Consider the following 22,479-nt stretch of genomic DNA (forward strand, 5'->3'; position numbering starts at 1 on the left):
ACTGGGATTACAGGCGCTTGCCACCACACCCGGGTAATTTCTGTATTTTTAGTAGAGACAAGGTTTCACCATGTTGGCCAGGCCGGTCTTGAACTGACCTCAAGCGATCTGCCTGCCTTGGCCTCTCAAAGTGCTAGGATTACAGGCATGAGCCACCGCACCTGGCCTGTTCTCACTCTCTTTTAATGGGCAGTCACCTGTGGACTTTGTCGTGGATAGATGTAATGCCCACAGCTTCCTTGGTCATATCTTGAGCTGCTGGAGCATGAAGCTGACTCACAGGGCCGGATTAGTATGTCCTGACATGGAGCTAGGCCCATGGATTTAGGCGGCTCTGGCCTTTCTTTGGACACTGGTTAAGAGAACTCTGGCATTTTTCAGGCCAGCACGGGGCTCTGAGCTCCTTGAGGCCACGGCACCACAACTACTGTAACAAGCTCCTGGCTGTGTGACTATGGAGCCTCCAGAAAAAACCAGAAACATGCAAATACACCCTCATTTCCCATTCTTCCTTTTTCAGATGTATGATACTTAGCTGAATATCAGTGCAAAACTCCCCATGCAAAGAAGCAAAAACAGACAAAAGTTTTGTACTAAAGATGGGCAGAAAGGCAGCTCTCTTGCCTGGAATACTTCCTCAGGAATCATTTCCTTCCAGGACTCTGACACGCAGAGCTGAGGGTAGGAGTTGAAAAGCACCTCGATGACTGCGGGGACCGATGCACACGTCTTCAGCACCTGGTGGGAAGAGATGAAAGACGCAGCGTAGGCCGACTGCGTTCTGGGTCTCAGTGGGGAAAGGGTGAGGACTGTGGGGGAATGCTCTCCCTAGCTGTGTGACCTCCCTACGCCCAAGCCACACAGGGAACAGCAACAGAACAGTACCACAGGGTTGCTGCAGGGATCACATGAATTAGTGCACACAAAGACACAAGGCAACGGCTCTGCAAGGGAGCCCTCCTTCCCATCATGATGGCCACCCAGCCAAAGTCTGGCCCAAGTGCTTAAGCATTCAGGTTCCCAGGGGCGCTATGCTGATGGCTTGGCAGGCCTCCTCGGCCCCCAGAGAGCTGCTCAGAGAAAAGGAATGAAGTTCTGCTAGGAGGAAGTTTGGCCCGAGGATGGTGTTCCCAATTTCTTACCTCAATTTTCAAATGTGTCAGGAAATTGAGAATTGGGGAAGAGGAATTGTTTTGCTGTTGAATTTCCTCTTGACTTGGCATTTCCATTTTATTTTCACAGTCCCCACTGGCAAAGATTCCTATTGCCTTATTCACAAATTTATAATTCAAGTCCATTAGCTTCACCATAAAGGTGGGAACACTATTTGCTTTTAAAAAACAAACTTTTTTTGTTATGGAGAAGTTTGAACCTTCATACAAAAAAGTAGCGCCAATAGTATGATAAACTCCCATGTAGTCCCCCCCATCAACCCGTGGTTGATCCTGCCCATCCACTTCTCCTAAGATTAAAGCAAATTCCATGTATCCTATAATTTTATCTGTATTTCAGTGCATCTTTTATATGACCCTTTGAAGAAACAAAGATAATATTATAGCACCTGAGAAATTAACAATAGTTTCATAATATCATGTCATATACAGTGTTTAAATTCACAGATTTCTCTTAAATGCCATTATATTAACAAAATAATTTGTTTGTTTGAATAATCATTCCAGTTAAGGCTGACGTAATGAGACTGGTTGCTGTGATGCATTTTTAGATGTCTTTTTTGTTTCATGTGACTTATCTGTGGTGGGAACTGGGTTATTTGTCCTGTAGTGTTTCTCACTGTGGGGCTTTTGCTGATTACATCCCTGTGGGATTTGCGGACATGCTGCTCTTCCTCCATTTTCTGTAAATTAGTAGTTGGATTTAGAAGCTGGACCAAATTCAGTTGCCGGGCGCAGTGGCTCACACCTGTAATCCCAGCTGAGGGATTTGGGAGGCTGAGGCAGGTGGATCACCTGAGGTTGGGAGTTCAAGACCAGCCTGACCAACATGGAGAAACACCGTCTCTACTTAAAATACAAAAATTAGCTGGGCGTGGTGGCACATGCCTGTAATCCCAGCTACACGGGAGGCTGACACAGGAGATTCACTTGAACCTGGGAGGCGGAGGTTGCGGTGAGCCGAGATCGTGCCATTGCACTCCAGCCTGGGCAACAAGAGTGAAACTCAGTCTCAAAAAAAAAGAAGCTGGACCAAATTCAGATTCGATTTTGGAGAGGGGCAGGGCAATTTCATAGCTCTCTCTTTTTGAGGTCTAAGATTTGCCAAGTGTTGTACAATTGTTCTTTCTTTTTCTTGGTTGAGAGACCGGAGGTTATGCAACTTTTCTAAGCCCAGCTACCATATATCTGCAGCAATGACCTGAACCACTACCGGGGCCTGCCCTGCGTCATGTCTACTGGGGCTCTATGGACACAGAGTCCAACAAAAGAAAGTATTTAAGTCACTCATGGAGGCTGCTCACTTCACAACTTGGCTCCCTTCTCCACAGCTCCAGACCTAAAACACTTTAAAATACAAATATGACAAACTAAAAAAAATTCATATTCCTTTGGTTAGAGGTAACTACTATTAACATTTTGTGTATGCTAATGTTTTATGTGTTTAGACAGAAAATTAATATATATGACAATGGGTGAATGCTTTGCATATGATTTTGAAATCTGATTTTTTTCCATGCAGAATAGATTGTGAATCTATTTACAAGCAATTATCTTTTTTTCTTTTTTTTATTGGATGGCGTCTTGCTCTATCACCCAGGCTGGGGTGCAGTGGTATGATCTCGGCTCACTGCAACCTCTGCCTCCCAGTTTAAGCTATTCTCCTGCCTCAGCCTCCCAAGTAGCTCGGACTACAGGCAGGTGCCACCACACCTGGCTGATTTTTGTATTTTTATTAGAGACTGGGTTTCACCATGTTGGCCAGGCTGGTCTTGAACTCCTGACCTCCTGATCCACCCACCTCAGCCTCCCAAAGTGCTGGGATTACAGGCGTGAGCCCCCGCGCCCGGCCAATATGGACTATTTACTTTTGTTTTGTTTGACCATTTGTTTTTCTTCCTTTGTGAATTGCTCAATTATGTCTTTTGCTCATTTTTCTATTGGTGTGTTCATTTCTTCACTGATTTGTAAGTACACTTTATTTATTAGGGTTATTTTCAGGTAGACAATAATTTTGCAAATAATGATTTTTTTTCCTCCTCAATATTAATATTTCTTATCTTATTACACTGGCTAGAGCTTTTCAGTTCAATGCTAAATAACAACATTAATAGCATGCATAATTATCTTATTCCCAACTTTAACAGGATTGTCTCTAATGTTTTACCATAAATATAACCTTGAATATTAGTTTCAAATAGATACCCTGTTCTAAGTTAAGAAAATATCTTTCTATTCCTAGGTTACTACAAAGTTTAAGATGTAATTTCATTTTTTGCCTTTTTCTAACCAAGTTGATAGAAAAAGATTTTCCAGGTTGGAAGTGGTGGCTCATGCCTGTAATCCTAGCACTTTGAGAGGCTGAGGTAAGTGGATCACCTGAGGTCAGGAGTTCAAGACCAGCCTGACCAACATGATGAAACAAACCCCTTCTCTACTAAAAATACAAAAATTAGCCAGGCATGGTGGTGCACGCGTGTAATCCCAGCTACTTGGGAGGCTGAGGCAGGAGAATTGCTTGAACCCGGGAGGTGGAGGTTGCAGTGAGCTGAGATTGTGCCACTGCACTCCAGCCTGGGTGACAGAGTGAGACTCTGTCTCAAAAAAAAAAAAAAAAAGAAAAAGATTTTCCAATACTGACCCATTTTTGCCTTCATAAAACAGGCCCTATTTGGCTATTCTTCTATATTTTATACACATATTATGTATAAAAATATATAATGATGATATCACTATGTATCAGAGAGAGAGATATATGCTATTATATATACTAGATCAGGCTAGATCTTCACCATATCTACCAATAAGCACATTTTTCTCATTTGAAATAGTATAGTATATATAATACAGTGCCAGACTCAATTTACTAAGTTTTTTAAATTTCTTTTAATAAATCTGGTTTATAGTTTTATTTTTTGAGCTATTTTTGTCAAGTTTTAACATCATTTTATGTTAACTTAGTAAAACTATCTGAGAAAATTTGTTTTTTTTTAATACTTGGGAAGATTTTAAAAAGTAGACCATTATTGGAATTAGGAAGGCACAGTAGATCTTGCATTTGACATTGTCTATGCCTGGCATTTAGCTGTAGGTAGTAATTTGATAGTTTTCATTTCTTTCATGGTTATTGGCACATTTTATTTTGATTTCTTCTTGAGTCCATTTTGTTAATCTATATTTTCCTGGAAAATAATCTTCATTTTAAAGAAATTTAGCATTGCATAAATAACAGTCAAGGTCCAATAGAAAAGAGATGGAGAAGCCAGGCACGGTAGCTCACTCCTGTAATTCCAGCACTTTGGGAGGCCGAGGTGGGTGGATCACCTGAGGTCAGGAGTTCGATACTAGCCTGGCCAACATGGTGAAGCTCCATCTCTACTAAAAATAGGACAAAATTAGCCAGGCATAGTGGTGCACATCTGTAGTCCCAGCTACTCAGGAGGGTGAGGCAGGAGAATTGCTTGAATCCAGGAGGTGGAGGTTGCAGTGAGCTGAGATCACGCCACTGCACTCCAGCCCGAGCGACAGAGCAAGACTCCGTCTAAAAAAAAGAGATGGCGAGTTCGATATGGGATCATTCCAGAAGTGTTTATTGATACAAGAACTATTTAACCAGATGTGGGTACAAGGAAACTGACAAGGGTCAGGGCAGCAATGTGGGGTCGTGGCAGAGGTATTACCACCCTGGGCTGAAGGGCCAGTCAGGTGAGCTGTCTTAGCAGAAGCAGCAGTCCTTGCTTGGGGATACACAGCTAGCCTGAGGCAAAGAGCCAACCCAGAGAATGCATGTTCTGCCCTCACTCTCCTCTCCTCCCTCCTGCTGCCGGGACACCCCACTGGCTATACCCAGCTGGAAGGCAGAGGGCCGAGAGCTGTAGAATGAGGTCCAAACGGATCCATAAAGGTGGAAGGAAGAGATCTTCACTCTGTTGATGAATAAGCACCCTTTTCTCATTCGAAATTCACTGTAATTGTATTTTCAATGCTTTTTTTCCTGTTTAGTTTTGCTGGAGGTTTTTCCATTTTACTCCTTTTTTCAAGAAATCAGCTATTGGATTTTGTTGATCAGTTCTCTTTTAAAATATTATAACCCATTAATTTTTGCCTTTATCATTATTAACTCCTTTCTCGTATCTCCTTAGGTATGTTTTGTTTGTCTTTCATGCTCCTTGGATTGACTGCTCAGTTAATTTCATAACATTTTTTTCCTAGAGTCATGATAAAGGCAACTTTCAAAATGGTGTAAATTTCCCTTTGAACGTTGGTAGGGTCATAGCCAAAAGTTTTGAGGCAGTGTTCCCTTCCCTCCTTCCCTCCTTCCTTCCTTCCTTCCTTCCTTCTTTCCTTCCTTTTTTGAGACAGGGTCTTGCTCTGTCACCTATGCTGCAGTGCAGTGGTGTGATCATGGCTCACTACAGCCTTGACCTCCTGGACTGAAGTGAACCTCCCACCTCAGCGTCTTGAGTAGCTGGGACTACAGGTGCATGCCACTATGCCAGGCTAATTTAAAAAATTTTTTTGTAGAGACAAGGTCTCACTATGTTGCCCAGGCTGGTTTTGAACTCCTGGGTTCAAGCGATCTTCCCACTGCAGCCTCCCAAAGCGCCAGGATTATAGATGTGAGCCACTACACCCGGCTCGTCTTTCTTAAATAGTCTGCAGTTAAATAACTGTTGAGGCAGTAGTTATTTGAGAGTGTGCTATAACATTTTCAAATGGTTATGTTATTTTTTAAAATGAACAAACTTTTTACTATTAATTTTCTGGTATATTGCAATATGGCTGTAGACAATGTCTGTTTTGGCACTAGCAGAAGTCACATTTCATTTGGTTCAAAATATGTTTGTCACATTTATGATTTGGAGCTACTGCACTTCATTTTTTTTTTTTTTTTGGCTCACTTGGTCTGTGATAGATATGAATTAAGAATCACCTAAATTATTTTTCAGTCAATTTCTCTGTTTTAACACAATCTTCTTTAGCACATAAAGTTTATAATGGTTATCTTTTCACTATGGATTATATCCTTGGTCAATAGCAAATGAATATTTTTTCCCCTCTCATTTTGTGTATTTCCTTGGAATTCTATTTGCATATTGATATAGAAGTACTTTTTTTTTTTTGCCAGAATTATCCCTGCTCATTCTTTAATTTTTTTTTTTTTTTTTGAGACAGAGCCTCGCTCTGTCACCCAGGCTGGGGTGCAATCGCGAGATCTTGGCTCACTGCAACCTCCATCTCCTGGGTTCAAGCAATTCTCCCGCCTCAGCCTCCCGAGTAGCTGGGATTACAGGGACCCGCCATCATGCCTGGCTAATTTTTTTGTATTTTTGTAGAGATGGGGTTTCACCATGTTGGCCAGGCTGGTCGTAAACCCCTAATCTTAGGTCATCCACCCTCCTTGGCCTCCCAAAGCACTGGGATTACAGGTGTGCGCCACCACACCTAGCCTCATTTTTCAATTTTAACCTTTTGTTTCACTTTGTTTTAAATGTATTTGAGAGTCTGTGTTGGTAAGAGGGTAGTTTAAGCAATTTTCATTTATTGTTATAAATCAAGCGTTTGGTCTCACTCCGGTCTCACTTGATTCTTTTTGTTTTTTTCCTGCTTCTTGTTTCCTTTGTTTCCTGGTTCTGTTGTACATGTTTGTATTTTCTTTGGATTCATCTTCCGTATTTTGGAAGTATGCATTGTCTTTAAAATGCTATTAGTTACCTTCAAAATAAAAAAAAAATATCAACCTAGGCCTGATGCAGTGGCTCATGCCTGTAATCCCAACACTTTGGGAGGCTGAGGCGGGCAGATCACGAGGTCAAGAGATGGAGATCATCCTGGCCAACATAGTGTGGTGGCAGGCACCTGTAGTCCCAGCTACTCAGGAGGCTGAAGCAGGAGAATCACTTGAACCCAGGAGGCAGAGGTTGCAGTGAGTTGAGATCACGCCACTGCACTCCAGCCTGGCGACACAGTGAGACTCCGTCTCAACAAAACAAAAAACAAATATATATATATATATATATATATACACATACCTATAGTTCTCTAAAAATCTAAATAGTATCTTTTATGTTCTGGATATCCCATCATCCTTTCTCTTACATTTCTCTCTTAACCAGTTCTCTCCCTTCCTTTCTTAATAATACTGGAGTTTTAGTTCCAGGTTGTCATTATTATATGATCATATTTTATATTGCATATCTCCTTCAGTAACCATTTTGGTATTTGCATTTAGTTTTACAACGTGCTTCCCAATTATTTGTCCCTGTTATAGCTGGGTTGTATGCTTACCACCTGTCCTTTAAGCCATCCCTTCTTTAGGTATTTGCTGAGCTCCTACTGGAAGGCAGGGATTGTGTTATGTCTGCGTGTTATGATGGCCAGCTCCACCTTCACAGAGCTTTACAGTCCCAAATATAACAACGACAATACAGTGCTGTGGTCATATGAGGGGGAGTTCAGGGGAAGATTTCTGGAAGAAGTGGCATCCAAGCTGAGACCTGGCTGTGGAGCAGGAGTTAGCAGGGGGGACAAAAAGGCATGGAGAGTTCTGGGGACAAGAGTGTTCTAGGCAGAGAAAACGTATTGTGCCAGGTTTGGGAGGTGAGAAGGAGCAAATAATGTTGGCTGGGGCATGAGTCTGACATGGGGAGTGCTCAGAAATGAAACAGGAGAGGAAAGCAGGGAAGACCATGGAGTCCATTATCTGCCTGAGAAGGAGGCTGGCACAGGGAGCACTTGCCAGGTATGAGTGGAGGAGAGGCCGGGTCTGATTTTAATTTTAGAAATATCACCAAGACTGGGTGTGGTGGCTCACGCCTGTAATCCCAGCACTTTGGGAAGCCAAGGCAGGCAGATTACTTGAGTCTAGGAGTTTGAGACCAGCCTGGGCAACATGGAGAAACCCTGTTTCTACAAAAAATACAAAAAATTAGCTGGGTGTGATGGTGTGCACCTGTAATCCCAGCTACCCAGGAGACTGAGGTGGAAGAATTGCTTGAGCCTGGAAGGTCGACACTGCAGTGAGCTATGATTGCACTGCTGCACTCCAGCCTAGGCAACGGAGTGAGACCCTTTCTCAAAAACCAAACCAAACCAAACCAACCAACCAACCAACCAACCAACCAACCAACCAACCAAGGAAATATCACCAAGGCTGGATCTGGGGAAGAGTTTAGAGGAGACAGAGAGCCCAGTGAAGAAGATGTGTCCGTCTAGGGGAGAGATGGTGGTGGCCTCAGTCAGGAGGGTAGGAGATTTTAAGATATATTTAGGGGGCAGAGTGGGGAGAATCTGGGGATGAATTTCCCCATTCCTGATCTCTTCTTCAGTGTTATCTCTTTGTCAGCTGCAGTACATCCACCTCAATGGGCCATTAGCCCCAGCCACTCCCCCATACTGTCCTTACCAAAGGCACCAGTGCTGCTCTTGGCCCAGGCTCTGCCTCGCCAGTGGTCCTGGCTCTGCCTCACTTTACTTGCTGTGTCAGCCACGCCTGACATGTTGACGATGTCTTCCACCTCAATGCAGCCTTCACTTGGCTTTGAGGAAGGTGTGCTCTCATTCCTTCCACCTCGCTGGTTGCCCCTCCTCAGTTGCCTTAGCTGCTGTCTCATCTCCGTCCTTCAGATGTTGGACTGTCCTTGCATTCAGGCCTGTTCCTCTTTTCTGTTTACTCTCACTTGCTGGTGATCTTCTCTGGTTTCCTGGCTTTAAATACCATCCTTTGTCACTGACCCTCAAAGGTATATCTCCAGGTTGGCCAAATCTCTCCCTCTCAAACTTTGGGCTTCGATATCCAGCTGCTTACATTGTAGCTCCACCTGGCTGTATCTCACACTCAACATACCAAAAACTGAACTCCCTGGTTCACCAGGTCCCAACCTGCCGTGCCACCCATAACCTGCCCCATTCCCAAGTGATAGCAAACTCATTCTTGCAGTCTCTTGGGCTGGAATCAGAGTCATCCATTGTTCCTGTTTCTCCTACACTCCACATCCAATCTGTTAAAAAATCCTGTTGGCTCTACCTCCAAAATATATCCAGGGTCAGATCGCCTCCCTTGTCCACACCACCATCATCTCTCCTGTGAATCACAGCAACACCCTCCTAACTCATCTTTCCACATCTGTTCTCCTCCTTCTCAAGTATCTGCTTAACATGGCACCGAGAGGAGGATCTTTACAAAATATTGTTGGATTGCGTCACTCCTCTGCTCAAATCCCTCCAATGGCCAAAGTCACTACAATGTCCTGTAAGACCCCACACAACCTGTGCCCTCCCCCTTACCACCCCTAATCTCATCTCCTACTCCCATCCCACTAGCTCCTTCCATCTCCGGTCACACTGGTCCCCTGTGGTTCTGTGCACAGGGCCGGCCCACTCCAGCCTTAGGCTACAGATGGCTGGTCCTCTGCTGGACTGCTCTTCCCCAGACATCCACACAGTGGGTCCCTCACATCTCTCAAGTCTTTGTTCAGCAGTCACTGACCCTAACTGCCTGACTTAAAATTGCAACTGCCTTCCACCCTTTTAATTTCTCTATAGTCCTTATCACTTTTTTGGTCTGTTGATCATGCTCAATGTTTAACGCCTGTCTTCCCCATTAGAATGTAAGCTCCACATAGGCAGGAATACTTCTTTCCCCTTATCTGTTCACTCACTTATCCTATGTGCCTAGTATATTGCTGGGACATGACTGGTGCTCGGCAAATACTTGTTGATAAATAATTGAAGTATTTTTTCTTTTTCAGAAAATGCATTAGAAAGGCATGTTTTATGAACCCTTGATATCTAAAAGTGTCTTTCGTCATCAAAATGAAACTATCTTCACTGAGTCTAAAATTCTAGTGTCCAAATTTTCCTTTCAAAATCGGTGGATGATATTTCATTGTCTTATGTTACTATTACAGCAGAAACATCTGAGTCCAGCCTGGTTTTTATTCCTTTATGAATAGCCTGTTTTCTGCTTAAATACTTTGACAGATTTTTCCATGTCATTTTGGAACATTTTTGTTAGAATGTATATAGGTATGTGCCTCCTGTCATTGATTTGCAGAGAACACCCTTTTCGATTGCCAACCAAAAGTTAACACTTTCAGCGCAGGTAAGTTTTCTTCTATTATGTCTTTGGTTATTATTTCTAATCCATTTGTCCTAGGCTCCTTCTGCAGTAACATCACTTATCTGTGGGTTGGCTCTCTACTCTATCCTTATTACCATCACTTTCTCTTTTAGTTTCTTGGTTTTTTTTTTTTTTTTTTTTGCACTTAAGAAGAGTTTTTATCATTAGTCTTTCATTATAGTGAACATTGAAGTTGACTTTCCAACAATTCAGATGATTAGTTTAATCCAATCATGGTAATCCAATCTCCTTTGCCAGTTATTGGTTCAGAGAAGGGCAGGTTTAAGCCAACTGAGGACACCTCCTCAGGGTTTCTAGAAAAAAGGAACAACAGGATATGAACAAGGAAACGGGCCCATTGTTGCTGGAAGCCATCTTGTGACCATGAGGGAGCCATTCTGAGGACAAAGCTGACTCACTGAGGATGGCAGAGCAGAGAGTTGGGAAGCACCAGGTTCTTTGAGGACATCATGAAGACACTGAAACAACCAATTGAGAAGCCTGCTACTTCTGCATTTACTGTTATGTGAGATAAAAGGATACATTTCCTTATTTAAACTTGTTTGAATTGGGTTTTCTTCTACTTGTGATTTAAACCACCTGTATAAGAGTCCAATCAGGCAAAGGAAACCACTCTAGGTATTTCAACCAGAAACAACTTTACACATGGAATTGATTATGTAGGTAATCAAACTGCTGAGATTCCAACAAAGGGAAGGTGAAGTAGCCTAGAGCTTAGCAAAATAGAAAGCTGTCATTACTCTTAGAGTTGGTGGGATAGTGGGATGAGGTAGTCTAATCAGAGTCCAGAGACCAGGGCCATCCGCTGGAACCAAGTTGAGTCAGGGGCTACCCACTGGGGACTGGGGCCATGCAGGGAGGGGCTGTCTGGTGGGTGCTGGTGTCACAGAGAAGATGCAGGTGCTGGGGGTGAAGCTACACAAGACAGAGACAAAAGAGAGAAATACCCTGGCTTCTTTCTTCCTCCATACTCCAGTTTCCCATGGTGTCTCCCATTGGCTGAGTCCGACTAGAAGCCAGCTGATGGGGGCTCTGAGTGCAGCTTGAGGGGGCTTCTCCTTTCCCCCTGTCACCCAGGATGCAGAGCAGAACCCGGGAATAGCAGGAAAGGGTCTGAGGGCACATGGGCCAATGGCCCAGCACGGATTTGATTCTTTCTTTATGAATCAACTCTGCCTTTTCCTTCTTTAGTGTATACTTCAATCTGACTGTGCTGTTAGTTTCTTGGTGTAACTATCTCCTCCATCTTCCTTTTCATGTCATTCTATTGAGTTTTCATCTTAACCAGTACTGTTTCGATGGATCCCATAAGCTATGTCTTCTTGTACTCCACAGAGGATGGCACATACTTTCTGAGATTTTCTTGGATCTCCTGTTTTCTGGATGCTGTTCTAATTTTCGGTTTGTCCTCTTTTCCCCCATGAATCTATTCCTTTGTCTCTTTATTAGTCTTTGATTAAGGAGAGAACCAGATGCAAATTTTGCCAACATGCAGGGGAAGGGGAAGTCTGTGGTCCTGCTCTGTGCCCAGCCGGGAGACAGTGGAGGGACAACGTAGAGGGAGGGGGACGAGGGCCTGGCCCAGCCCTGATCCCAGTTGGACGGTTTGCTCGGTGAACTTGAGCTTCGGCCTGGAGGCTTCCTCCTGCTACCCTCTTTCTGGCAGTTGGCAGGTTGCTCTGAAACCTGGGTTCCTCCGATTTTCACATCTGCACTTTACTCTGGCTTCACGGGCTTCCCCCACTGCCTGGCTGACTTTTTTTTTTTTTTTTGATAATGTCTGCCTGACAGCCTGGAAACTTACGGCCGTGCAGCAGAAGGACATTGGGTCTGGGTCTTCCTAGACTCAGACATGAGGTGGCCTTGTTGTTGCTGTGGATTTCCTCTCTCTCTTTCCCTCCTTTTCTTTCTTCCTTCCTCTCATCTGTGCCTTCAAAGCTATTTTTTGGAGGACAGGAGCTGTTCTTTCTAGACTGGGCATCATATTGACATCATAGAGCTATTATCGGTGGTCCCCTCCCCACGCCCAATTATTTTTGTTCTCATCCATTACTGTCACTGAGTCAGGCTTAGCAGACTTTAGAGAAAGAGAGAGACAGAGCATGAACACGGAGACACGGAGAGACCAAGCCACAGAGGGAGTGCCCGGCAGGAGGCCTGGGGCCGGCACGGTCTTCCCTGCCCATCTCGCCAGGCCTGTCCCTCTCTGCGCCCCACACATGTTGATATTTCCGGCTCACATGAGCCCCACTAACATGCCATTTCCTCGTGCACGGCAGTCTCTGATTTCAATCATCCCCTTCTGTGTTGGGAAAAAAATCACGCCATTAAGAAGGACTCACGCTGGACCCCTCGCGATGGAGTCTGCTGCTATTTATCTGGTACCCTAGGTGATGCTCAGGTCTTGCTCACTGCAACCCTCCAGCGACCCTCCCACTGGCCCTGTCACTTCTCTGCAAAATGTTAAATGGCTCCCAGGGACTGCAGGTAACCTGGACATGCCCCACCCTGGGAAGAGCTGCCCTCCCTTAGAGCAAAAGCACCACCTCCTCCCGCCCCTCCCCCACCGGGTCACAGACTGTGACAGAGTCTTATTGCCTGTCTCTGGGAATTCATTTTCTGTCTCTCTGTTCCACCTCTCTGGGGCTCCCTGCCCCTCCCCGTCCTCTGCATCGTGCCCCCTCATGTTTGCCAGGCAGCTGGCTGCCTTCATTATTTTTACGCCAACACAGTTTAAAAATCTCCGCGGCCTCCTTGCTGTCTGTAGAGAGGCGGCTGCCACATTACTCTGACATGCTGATGTCATTAGTGTCCACGCGCACTCCCTTCAGCTAATGAGGCGGCAGAAAGAAAATTAAGGGGAAGAATCACACAGGCACATTGCTTTATATGTAGATGGAGAAATAAAACAAGAGCAAGAAAAGCACAGGCACCCTACTTATGATCTCCCCTCCCGCTGGGGACTGGGTGCATGCAGCTCTGTGAAGACGGGAAGGGAAGCCCTGGTTTTTGACTACTGCTACCCCAGAAATCTCCCACTAAAAATCCTGTGGGATCGGGATAAGCGAAGTCCCTTTATCTGATTCAGTAATTAGGTAAAAAGAAAGCATGAAAACTTTAGGTCTCCATTTTCAGTATGGTTAGTGCCCAGAAGCTGAGACAAGACCAGAGATTTGCAGATGTTTCTAGAATCTGCCTTTTTTTTTTTTTTTTAAGACAAGTTCTTGCTCTGTTGTCCGGGCTGGAGTGTAGTGTTGCAATCATGGCTCACTGCAGCTTCCACCCCCTGGGTTTAGGTAATCCTCCTGTCTCAGCCTCCTGAGTAACTGGGACTACAGGTGCATGCCACCATGCCCAGTTAATTTATTTTTAATTTTTTGTAGAGATGGTGTCTCACTATGTTGTCTAGGCCGGTCTCAAACTGCTGGGCTCAAGTCATCCTTGTGCCTCCCAGAGTGCTGGGATTATAGGTGTGAGCCATTGCCTCTGGCCTAGAATCTGTTATTCTTGCACCAACCTCCATCCCCCATGCAAGCTATGTGAATCCTTCACCTGGACCGCCACCACAGCCTGTGGTTTCCATCAGCCCCCTACCTGGTGTGTTCCCTACGTTGAGCTTAGAAATTCCAAAATACTGATTTGATGATGTCATCTCCTTCCTTGAAAATGATGTAATCAACTCTCAATATTCCCAAGTCAGAGGCCCAGGCCCTTAAGGCCCTGCCTGGCTGCCTAGTCTCAACTGGTGACCCCTAGCTGTTTCCTCTCCAATGACTGGCTCATTTTTCCAACTGCACACATTGCTGTGCCTGTCCTGCTCCAGGACATTTGCCTAGGACATCTGTCTAGAATGTTTGTCCCCCGCTTCACACAGATAAGCCTTCAGCCTTCAGATCTCGGCTCACTCATCACACACTTGAGGGAGCCTTGGACCCTGCCCCACTGCCAGGTGAAACTCGTTCTGTGCTTTCAAGGTGAAGTGAGCCTCGGCTTTGCAGCACTTCTCACCATGGCAACTTCACCTTAGTGTGTGTACTTGTCTGATCCACGTGACAGGCAGCTCCACCAGGGTGGGAAATACATATGCTCCTGCTCCTCACCGTGACTCCAGTACCAAGCACCCAAGTTCCCCCAAAATGTTTGTTGAATAAATACATAAGTACTAAAGGGATGCCCGTGGGAAGCATAGCCGATGCCTACATGACTTGGGGGAAATACTTCATTACTGGTGTTGTCCCTGCACTTCCCTGACTGGTGGACAAGTTTGAGTCTGAAGTATTATTAGTATCTCATTTTTACACAGGGGAAAGTGGAAATGATGTCCCTCTCAACCACAAATCATGCAGTTTCTGCATCTATGAATTTCTCATATCTGGGAAAACCGTGCGGGTCATCAGACCCGGAATGCAATCTATAAGTCTCACCCTGAGAAAACTACCTTTGTGATCATGGCATCTCCTCTGCCAGGTGAGAGTCTGAACTCTTTACAGCCACCTGCAGGTGCGTTTTCCCGGGCTGCTGCTGGCCTCTGCACCACAGGAAACAGAAGGCCTTTGGGAAATAGCACAAAATAGAAGACAGGGTAGGAGGGGCTGGTATGTGCTGGCCACGCATGCTGATTGCAAATGAAGAGTGTTCATGGATGGGTGTCAGGTGACATCCAGGGACAAATAAAGCTGGCCACGTAAACTGAGCGGTGAATCAAGGAGGTTCCCAAAGGAACACCTGTGAAGGAGGCAGCGGAGGGCAGGGGTTTGAGCCCTGGCTTGGTGCTGCTACTGTCAGCTCTGTGTCCCATCTCGGAGCGGGGCTGGACTTATATCTTCCCACACGCTTTGATGCTCCATCATTTTCTGGGGTCAAACCAGAAATGTGCTCCTCAAAGAGGCGAGAAGAGCAAAGTAGTGCTTCCTTGGAAAAAGATCACATGGAACTTCATGACTGTTTCACAGATTCGTCTTCCAGGTAAGGAGAGGCTGAAGGAGAGAGACTCCTGCGCGCAGCCTTTTATCCAGACCAAGCATCCAGCCCACAAAGTCACCTGTGGCAGGTGCCAAACAAGTTCAGGTCCACATCTGTGTGTGCTTCTCTGCCTTCCTGCCTGCTGTCCAACAGGCCCAGCCCCAGCCTGCCCTGACACCTTCCAGAATCCAAACCTGCCAGAATCCACAGCCTGCCCCCTATGCCTGCCCTCGGCACCCTGTCGCTGCCCCCAGTGTTAACTAGCGGTCAGCCGGGCAGAAAGGCCTGGCACTGTCAACACGTGGGCTTCCGAAGCCGTGACACCGCTTTGATTCTCACTGCAAAGCACTGCGCCGGCTTGGAAGGATGCCCTGTGTCCGCCTGCCGCGACGATGGTGCCTTTGTCTGGGCATGGGGAGCTGTGATTTATGTCATAAGCTCGCTGTGAAACCTTTTGCCTCGGTAATTCTGCTCTCCATGGGTGTCTCTTTACATCTATTCACAGTACGGCTGCTGCCCACGGACGGCTTGCCCTGTGACAGTGCTGGTGGCTCTGCGCTCACCTCGCCATGGCGCCCGTGTGGTGCCTGCCCAGCATCTTTGTGGCTGGCTGCAGCGTCTGTTGTGTCTGTTGGTTTGATGTTGCACATGATTAGATGCCGTCCCTGGAGGAGCGACTGCAGGGAGACTGGGTGGAGGAAGAGGCTGCCTCTAGCTTTCCACAATGTTTTGCTTTAGTTGTGGGGACCAGGCTAGAACATTACAGGCACTGCTGCCTTTGCTTAGGGGATTCTCGGCATGGTGAATGCATCCTCATCTGCCATCCTCTCCTGGCCAGGTGTAGGGGTACCCACTGGAGGTTTGGGGGAATCCCAGTGCAAAAAGGTGGAATCCTTATTTCCAAAGATTTAATGCAGGCCATGAGCCTGGAGTGGCTGGAATCCCTTTCATTCATTCAACAAACACTGATGGAAGGTCTGCGCTTGCAGGCGCCATGTTCAGGGAGGCAGTGGTGGGCAATGCTTTTTGGTGAAAGCCTCAAGGTATTAAGATTTCTCAAGAAAACTCCAGTTCCTTCCAGGATGGGTGGGAACTGACAAGATTCCTTGTCAAGCACTTCCCATGGCTTTTTGGCCCCCAGGTACAACACACTGTCCTCCAAATCTAAACCTACCCCCAACCTGAATGGAGGATAAGTTGCACCACTGAGTGACCCCATTTCTGTGTGGCTGACATAGTACTGGGGATCCCATCCCAGAACAGGGCCCCTGAGCACCTAAAGAGGAGGTGCTGTGCTTTGTCCTGCATCTCTAGTCAAGGCAGAGTAATTTCTACAGCCTTGGAAACGGAGTCCAGGGGTCAGAGGTCCTGTTCCAAGAAATGATGCCTGTGGGGTTGCCCCTAGGACTTGAAAGCCTGGTCAGAGATCACTCAAATTGAAATAACTTCAAGGCTAACAAAGGATTACTTCTAGTAGCTACTGAAATATATTGACTCTTTTTTTTCTTTAAAATAAATTGCCCCATTCTTTCTTGGATAAGTAAGTCAGAAAAAAAAAAATTGCCCCAGATATTTTCCCCTTGTGGCCCATCCTGTAAACTTTGTTTTCTCTTTTCATTCCTTTTTTTGGAGACAGGGTCTTGCTCTATCACCCAGGCTGGAGTGTAGTGTTGCTATCACAGCTCACTGCAGCCTCCACATCCTGGGTTTAGGTAATCCTCCTGCCTCAGCCTCCTGAGTAGCTGGGACTACAGGTGCATGCCACCAGGCCCAGCTAATTAAAAAAAAATTTTTTTTGTAGAGATAGAGTCTTGCTATGTTGCCCAGGCTGGTCTTAAACTCCTGGACTCAAGTGATCCTCCTGCCTCAGCCTCCCAAAGTGCTGGGATTACAGGTGTGAGTCACCATGCCTGGCCTCTTTTCATTCTTTATGCAGTTTCATATGACAAGGGTTGAAGTGTGTGTTGGTTTAATGCAGACACAATGTGCATGGGAAGGGCAGTGAGTCTTGTTTCCATGTTATAAGTTGATGAACTAAGCCTGCTAATGATGGGAAACATTAAAATGTAAAAGGTAGCTGTCACAGAACATAAAAATGCTAGCATTTCTTCCCTTTCAGGAATCCACTATATTGAAATCATTGCATTAGTGGAGCACCACAAGACAATTACCCAAAGAGGGGGTGAGACAGCATTGGGAAAGTGTCATCCTGTTTGTCAAGTGAGGAAACACTAGGGTAGTTGTCTGGGGGGATTTTCTAACCTTTCAGAGGCACAGTCTACTCTGAACGCATCTATAATGGAAAGTTAGCATTTGAGAGAAATGAATGAATCTCACTTCTTGATGGTTCAGACCACTGAGAACACTGTACTTTTGAATATTAGCTTTTCAGCTATTTGTTCACAACTAATCAGGCCAAAATATGTCTTATGTCTATGAGTGATGAGTCTTGGTTGATGGAGATAATTTTTAAATTAAACACACCCGGGTTTTACATCTAATGGAATGATTTCCCTTCAATGAAGTCTTTTGGGGAGGACAACCTGTTACTCCAACCAATATTTTGGAAACATTTTCAGTCTTTTGGGTTATTTTCTGAGGTGAGAAATCTTTATTCTTTATCATTATTATTTCAGGGTAGATCTGACGGGTGGAACAAGGATGAGTTGTTCAGAGTCAAGTCTGCAAGGGTAAGCCAGCAGAATGGGGGTGAGGTCCCAACACTGCAATGACCTGGGCAGGGCACTTCACCTGGCCGAACCCCAGGTTGAGGGAGAATATCACCTGCCTCTCGTGTTTCACTGCAATGTGGTGAGGACCGAATGAGAGAAGTCTGCAAATGTACGAAGCGCTCTCATTAACAAGGTGGATGATCAGATTGGGTAATTTTGTTTCAGATCAAATGCCAGATGTGGCAAAAGACTGATTTTCATCGTTCTGAAAATTACACTGATGATGAGCTGCCAAAATATTTTGAGCTCTGACTGCATCATCGAAATAAGTGCCTGGCGTCCGTCCCCAGGTGACTACTTTGAAAGGATGCATTCTTGACATGCAACCCCTTAACTGTCTCGTGGCTCTAACCAGAAGGCTTCTAGGCCCCTGTTCTTCAAAATGGGGTCCCAGGACCAGCAGTCTAGGCCACACCCGGGAGCTTGTTAGCAATGCAGGCTCTCCCACCCCAGACCGGCAGAGCAGATTCTGCATTTTCACAAGTCCCCAGGGGTGCCTGGGCCATTACACCTTGAGGGCGTCGCATGCAACCCAGCTCCCAGGCCGGTCACTAAGTGGCAAAACTCCAGGGCACGTGCCAGCCCAGCTGGATCCTGCCTTACCTTGGGGAAGGCGTCGGGCCACACGGTGGGCGAGCCGTGGTTGAGCAGCGCCTGCACCGTGAGCTGCGGTGAGGCCTGGAGAGCGCAGGATGCGGTCTGCAGCACGCGGCCCAGCGGCGAAGCCCCGCCATAGTCCAGCGCGCCCGCGTCGGCGCCGTGCCGCAGTAGGAGGCGCGCCAGCCTGTGGCTCGCGTGGCCGCAGGCCTTGTGCAGCGGGCTGCGCTCGTCCTCGTCGCGCGCGTCCGCCTCCGCCCCGCGCCGCAGCAGCAGCGCGCACAGGCGCAGGCAGCGCCCGTGCTCGTCGGGCCTCCGCGCCGCCCCGCAGGCCGCGCTCAGAGCCGTCTCCCCGCGGCCGTTCCTCGCGTCCACGTGCGCCCCGCGGCCCAGGTAGAGGCGCGCGTGCTCGTCCAGGCCGCGCTGCGCCGCCACGTGCAGCGGCGTGTCCCGGCCCGTGCCGCCCACGCGCTGCACCGAGGCCCCGTGCTCCAGCAGCGCCTGCGCGCACCTGTGGGAGGCCACGGCCTGTTAGTCGGGCGCCCGGGAGGACGCCCGCACCCTTTCACCCCCGGCCTGCTGCTGCAAATATCAGGTGACCTCTGAATGAAAAGACATGCTCCGCCCTCCCATACGAAGGCGTCAGGAGTTCAAACTAAACTGGAAAAAAAAAAAAAAGAGATTATGGCAAAACCAGCTCCTGAGTGGTGTAAATAGCCAAGGACATGCCATAAGAATCCACGTGCAGAGTTACAATTTATAAGGACATTTTAACTGCTTGGAGCTTCCTGGGAAGTTGATGTGGTTCAAATGACAGTGCTCCATGCACTGGTTACCTGGGCTCTTTGTCACACCTGGAGGTTAAGGGTTTGGCAGTCACAGTTCTAGGGAGAGGCCCTTGGGGGTCAGACTCTTTCCCGACCCCCATCTAGCCCTTCTGGAAACCGCTCAGCTTTGTGAGGGTGTGAGGTAAGCCTTGCCTTGCACCATGAAGGGACTTTCCCCATCCCTCAGGACACTGACTCAGGCTGGCACCACCCTGTCCTCTGACAGTCCGGGGAGCATTAGGTGGGAAGCACAACCAGGCCCTGTTGCGAGCCTACCTGTGCTGCTTGAACAGACTGGATATTGGCTGCACCTGAATTCCCCAGTGGTCTCCAGGAGCTTCTAGACCCCCATAGGAGCCTGCAGTCTTCCCCAGAGGTGAGTGTCTTCCTTCTGCTGCCTCCAGGAGCATGACTGTCCTCTACCCTAGGCACCAGACTTCTTCAGAGCCTCTGCCATCCCCTGGGGGCACTCTAAACAGCTCAGCCTAGGCTCAGATGCCTGGTGAGACGTGTGCCCCAGCCTGGAAGCGGGAAGACAGTCATACAGACCCTCCGCCCTCTGCTGGTCCTTGTCCTTCATGGACACTGAAAAACACAAGCCCACCCCCAACTTCAGCCACCTGCTCCCATAGTCACCTGCCATTGGTAAGGCCGCTCCAGCCTTGGAAGTTTGCAAACATGCCAACTTCAGACTACAGTCCCGGTCCTCTAGCTCCCCAACGCCTGTTGGTCCTACTTGCCATCTTTGCTCTATGGAGACCTGAGCCCTGGACCTCTTGTTTCTCTCTACCCTTCCTGGCTTCAGTTCCTTTCCTGGGCAGCACTGTGGTCACCTCGTCATCTACATCCTCAGTTCCCTTGAATGGAGGGGACCATGGCCATCCCCTACTCAAATGGCCGAATCTTCAAGCCGGAGTCCATTCTTCACCCCCCTCCTTTTCTCTGCGGGTCTGCCGAGCCCTGTTGGAGGACGCAGCGTTCATGGAGCTGGCCTTGGTCTCAGCTGGGCCTCAATTAACTGAAACCTTCAAGTGTTAAGGCCACCTCCTCATGCCTTGCTCTCCACTAACCACTCCTAATGTTGACCTTGGTCCTCAAGCTTCCACCCTCCTCCCTCTCAGCTGTCTACACCAGTTTCATTCAGGGTGCGGCTCCCAGGAACTCCCTCACCTGCCTGCCTTCTGCAAACACATCTGTTTCAACACTGATTAGAATCTGTTTTGACAACAGCTGTTGCCTCCCTCTTCCCCATGCCTAAGGAAGGCACTCCCTCTGGATCATCTTGGCCCAGAGTTAGTCTTCTTTGGCTTATTTGGGGTCTTGCTCTAGATGAGTTACTCCTTGCCATTTTCCTGTCCTTCTATTTCTCTGCCCCATTTCAACTGGTCACTGAGCCACATCTCATCACCTGAACTGCTTCCTCCCTCCACTCCCAGTGTCACTGTCCTTTGTTGAGGCCACATCATTTCTCTGAATGCTTATGAGTCTCTTCATTTGCCCCTTGCTGCAGTCTAGCAAGCTGCATACTATCTGGAAAGAGCCTTTCCAGTGCGAATCAAATGTGCCTGCCAACAACCCCACTGCTCCCCCTGCCTGCTGGGCGAAGCCCACACTGCTCTCTTCGGGACCCAGGACATATCATGATCCAGCTCCTGGGGGCTCACCGGGTTCACCTCCTGAGGCGCCGCCTCTCCATGCTTCAATTCTGCCTGACCAGGTACGGTGCTGAGAGCACACCCTGCCGTGCCATGCCCCCATGCCCCCATGCCCTCTGCTTGCTCCTTCCAGGTTGCCCCGCTGCATATGATGGCCCACACAGTCCCATCTTTCTTTCGTCCTGGAAGCCTTCCTGTGCCACCAGGCAGAGGGGTCACACCTCTGTGTTGTCACATGCCTTGCAGTATGTGCCCAGGCACCACGTTGGTCACCCCATATTTCAAATATTTGTTGGGCCAGGCGCGGTGGCTCATGCCTGTAATCCCACCACTTTGGGAGGCTGAGGCGAGTGGATCACCTGAGGTCAGGAGTTTGATACCAGCCTGGCCAATATGGTGAAAACCCATCTCTACTAAAAATATAAAATTAGCTGGGCATAGTGGTGGATGCATGTAATCCCAGCTACTCAGGAGGCTGAGGCAGGAGAATCACTTAAACCCGGGAGGTGGAGGTTGCAGTAAGCCAAGATCGTGCCCCTTACTCCAGCCTGGGGGCAAGAGTGAGACTCTGTCTCAAAAAAAAAAAAAAAATCTTGGCACCTTCAACTCCTTGAGCGTAGAAATGGAGGCTTTGTTTATCTCTGATTCCCAGTGCCTATCATAGCCTGTCACACTATTGGTATTCCCTAAAAACAAGTTGAACAAACACATTCCATTAATTAACATTTTTCAGCTTTTCTTTATATTGCCGCTGCTTTTCCTACTATATTTACCTAACTGGGGCTCTGAACAAGATCATCCATTGAGGGTTTCCCGGCTACCCTTAAATCCATTTATATTTTTACCTAGAGGCTCTCAGTATTTTAAATTCTACCTTTGGATTGTCTTGTTTCTACATCAGCAGTGTCTTGAGAAGTGGTCTGTCTTGAGTGAAAGATCTTTACAGACAAGTACAGTTTGATGTGGAGTCCTTTGGGACCAGGAGTGGCTAAGTGAGGATGCAAATTTTACAGTCAGAGCGCTTCACTTTGCTTCCTATTTGCTTCTCTGGGAGGAATTTTGAACAGTGCAGCAGGAGGTTAGAAATCAAGGGTTCCTTCTCGTTTTGCCACTGAGCCTGTGTGCACTTGCAAACAATTACAAAACATTTTCTTCTTTTTAAAGAAAAATTTTTTTTAAGCAGCTCAGCCTCTCTAAAGAAGTCCACAGGGAAATATGAACAGTCCCCTTTTCCACGTGCACAGCCTACAGCTGGCTAATGGCCAGGCTTTTCCACATGCACAGCCTAGCTGGCTAATGGCCAGGCTGCTATTTGCAACACAGATACCTTTCAGAGGAATGAGGACACTGGCCCACCCTCTGGAGGGCTGCAGATGCCCTTTTCATTTTTAA

The 22,479-nt window shown here is 47.2% G+C and overlaps 1 protein-coding gene and 1 long non-coding RNA gene across 2 annotated transcripts in view; one reads left to right on the plus strand and one right to left on the minus strand.

Moving 5' to 3' along the window:
• Positions 1-22,479, plus strand: part of LOC129058179 (uncharacterized) — a 118,280-nt gene that overhangs the window by 28,144 nt on the left and 67,657 nt on the right. The gene's annotated exons all lie outside the window — the stretch shown is intronic.
• The window catches only part of ASB18 (ankyrin repeat and SOCS box containing 18), a 69,196-nt gene that overhangs the window by 805 nt on the left and 45,912 nt on the right, over positions 1-22,479 (minus strand). The window contains exons 4-5 of the mRNA XM_002813024.3: positions 18,612-19,116; positions 625-738 (exon numbers count right to left, since the gene is read on the minus strand). Coding sequence (XP_002813070.3) covers positions 625-738; positions 18,612-19,116 — 619 coding nt within the window. The remainder of the gene's footprint in view (positions 1-624; positions 739-18,611; positions 19,117-22,479) is intronic.

This window comes from Pongo abelii, chromosome 11 (genome assembly GCF_028885655.2).
Source record: "Pongo abelii isolate AG06213 chromosome 11, NHGRI_mPonAbe1-v2.0_pri, whole genome shotgun sequence".
NCBI classification, from domain to species: Eukaryota; Metazoa; Chordata; class Mammalia; order Primates; family Hominidae; genus Pongo; species Pongo abelii.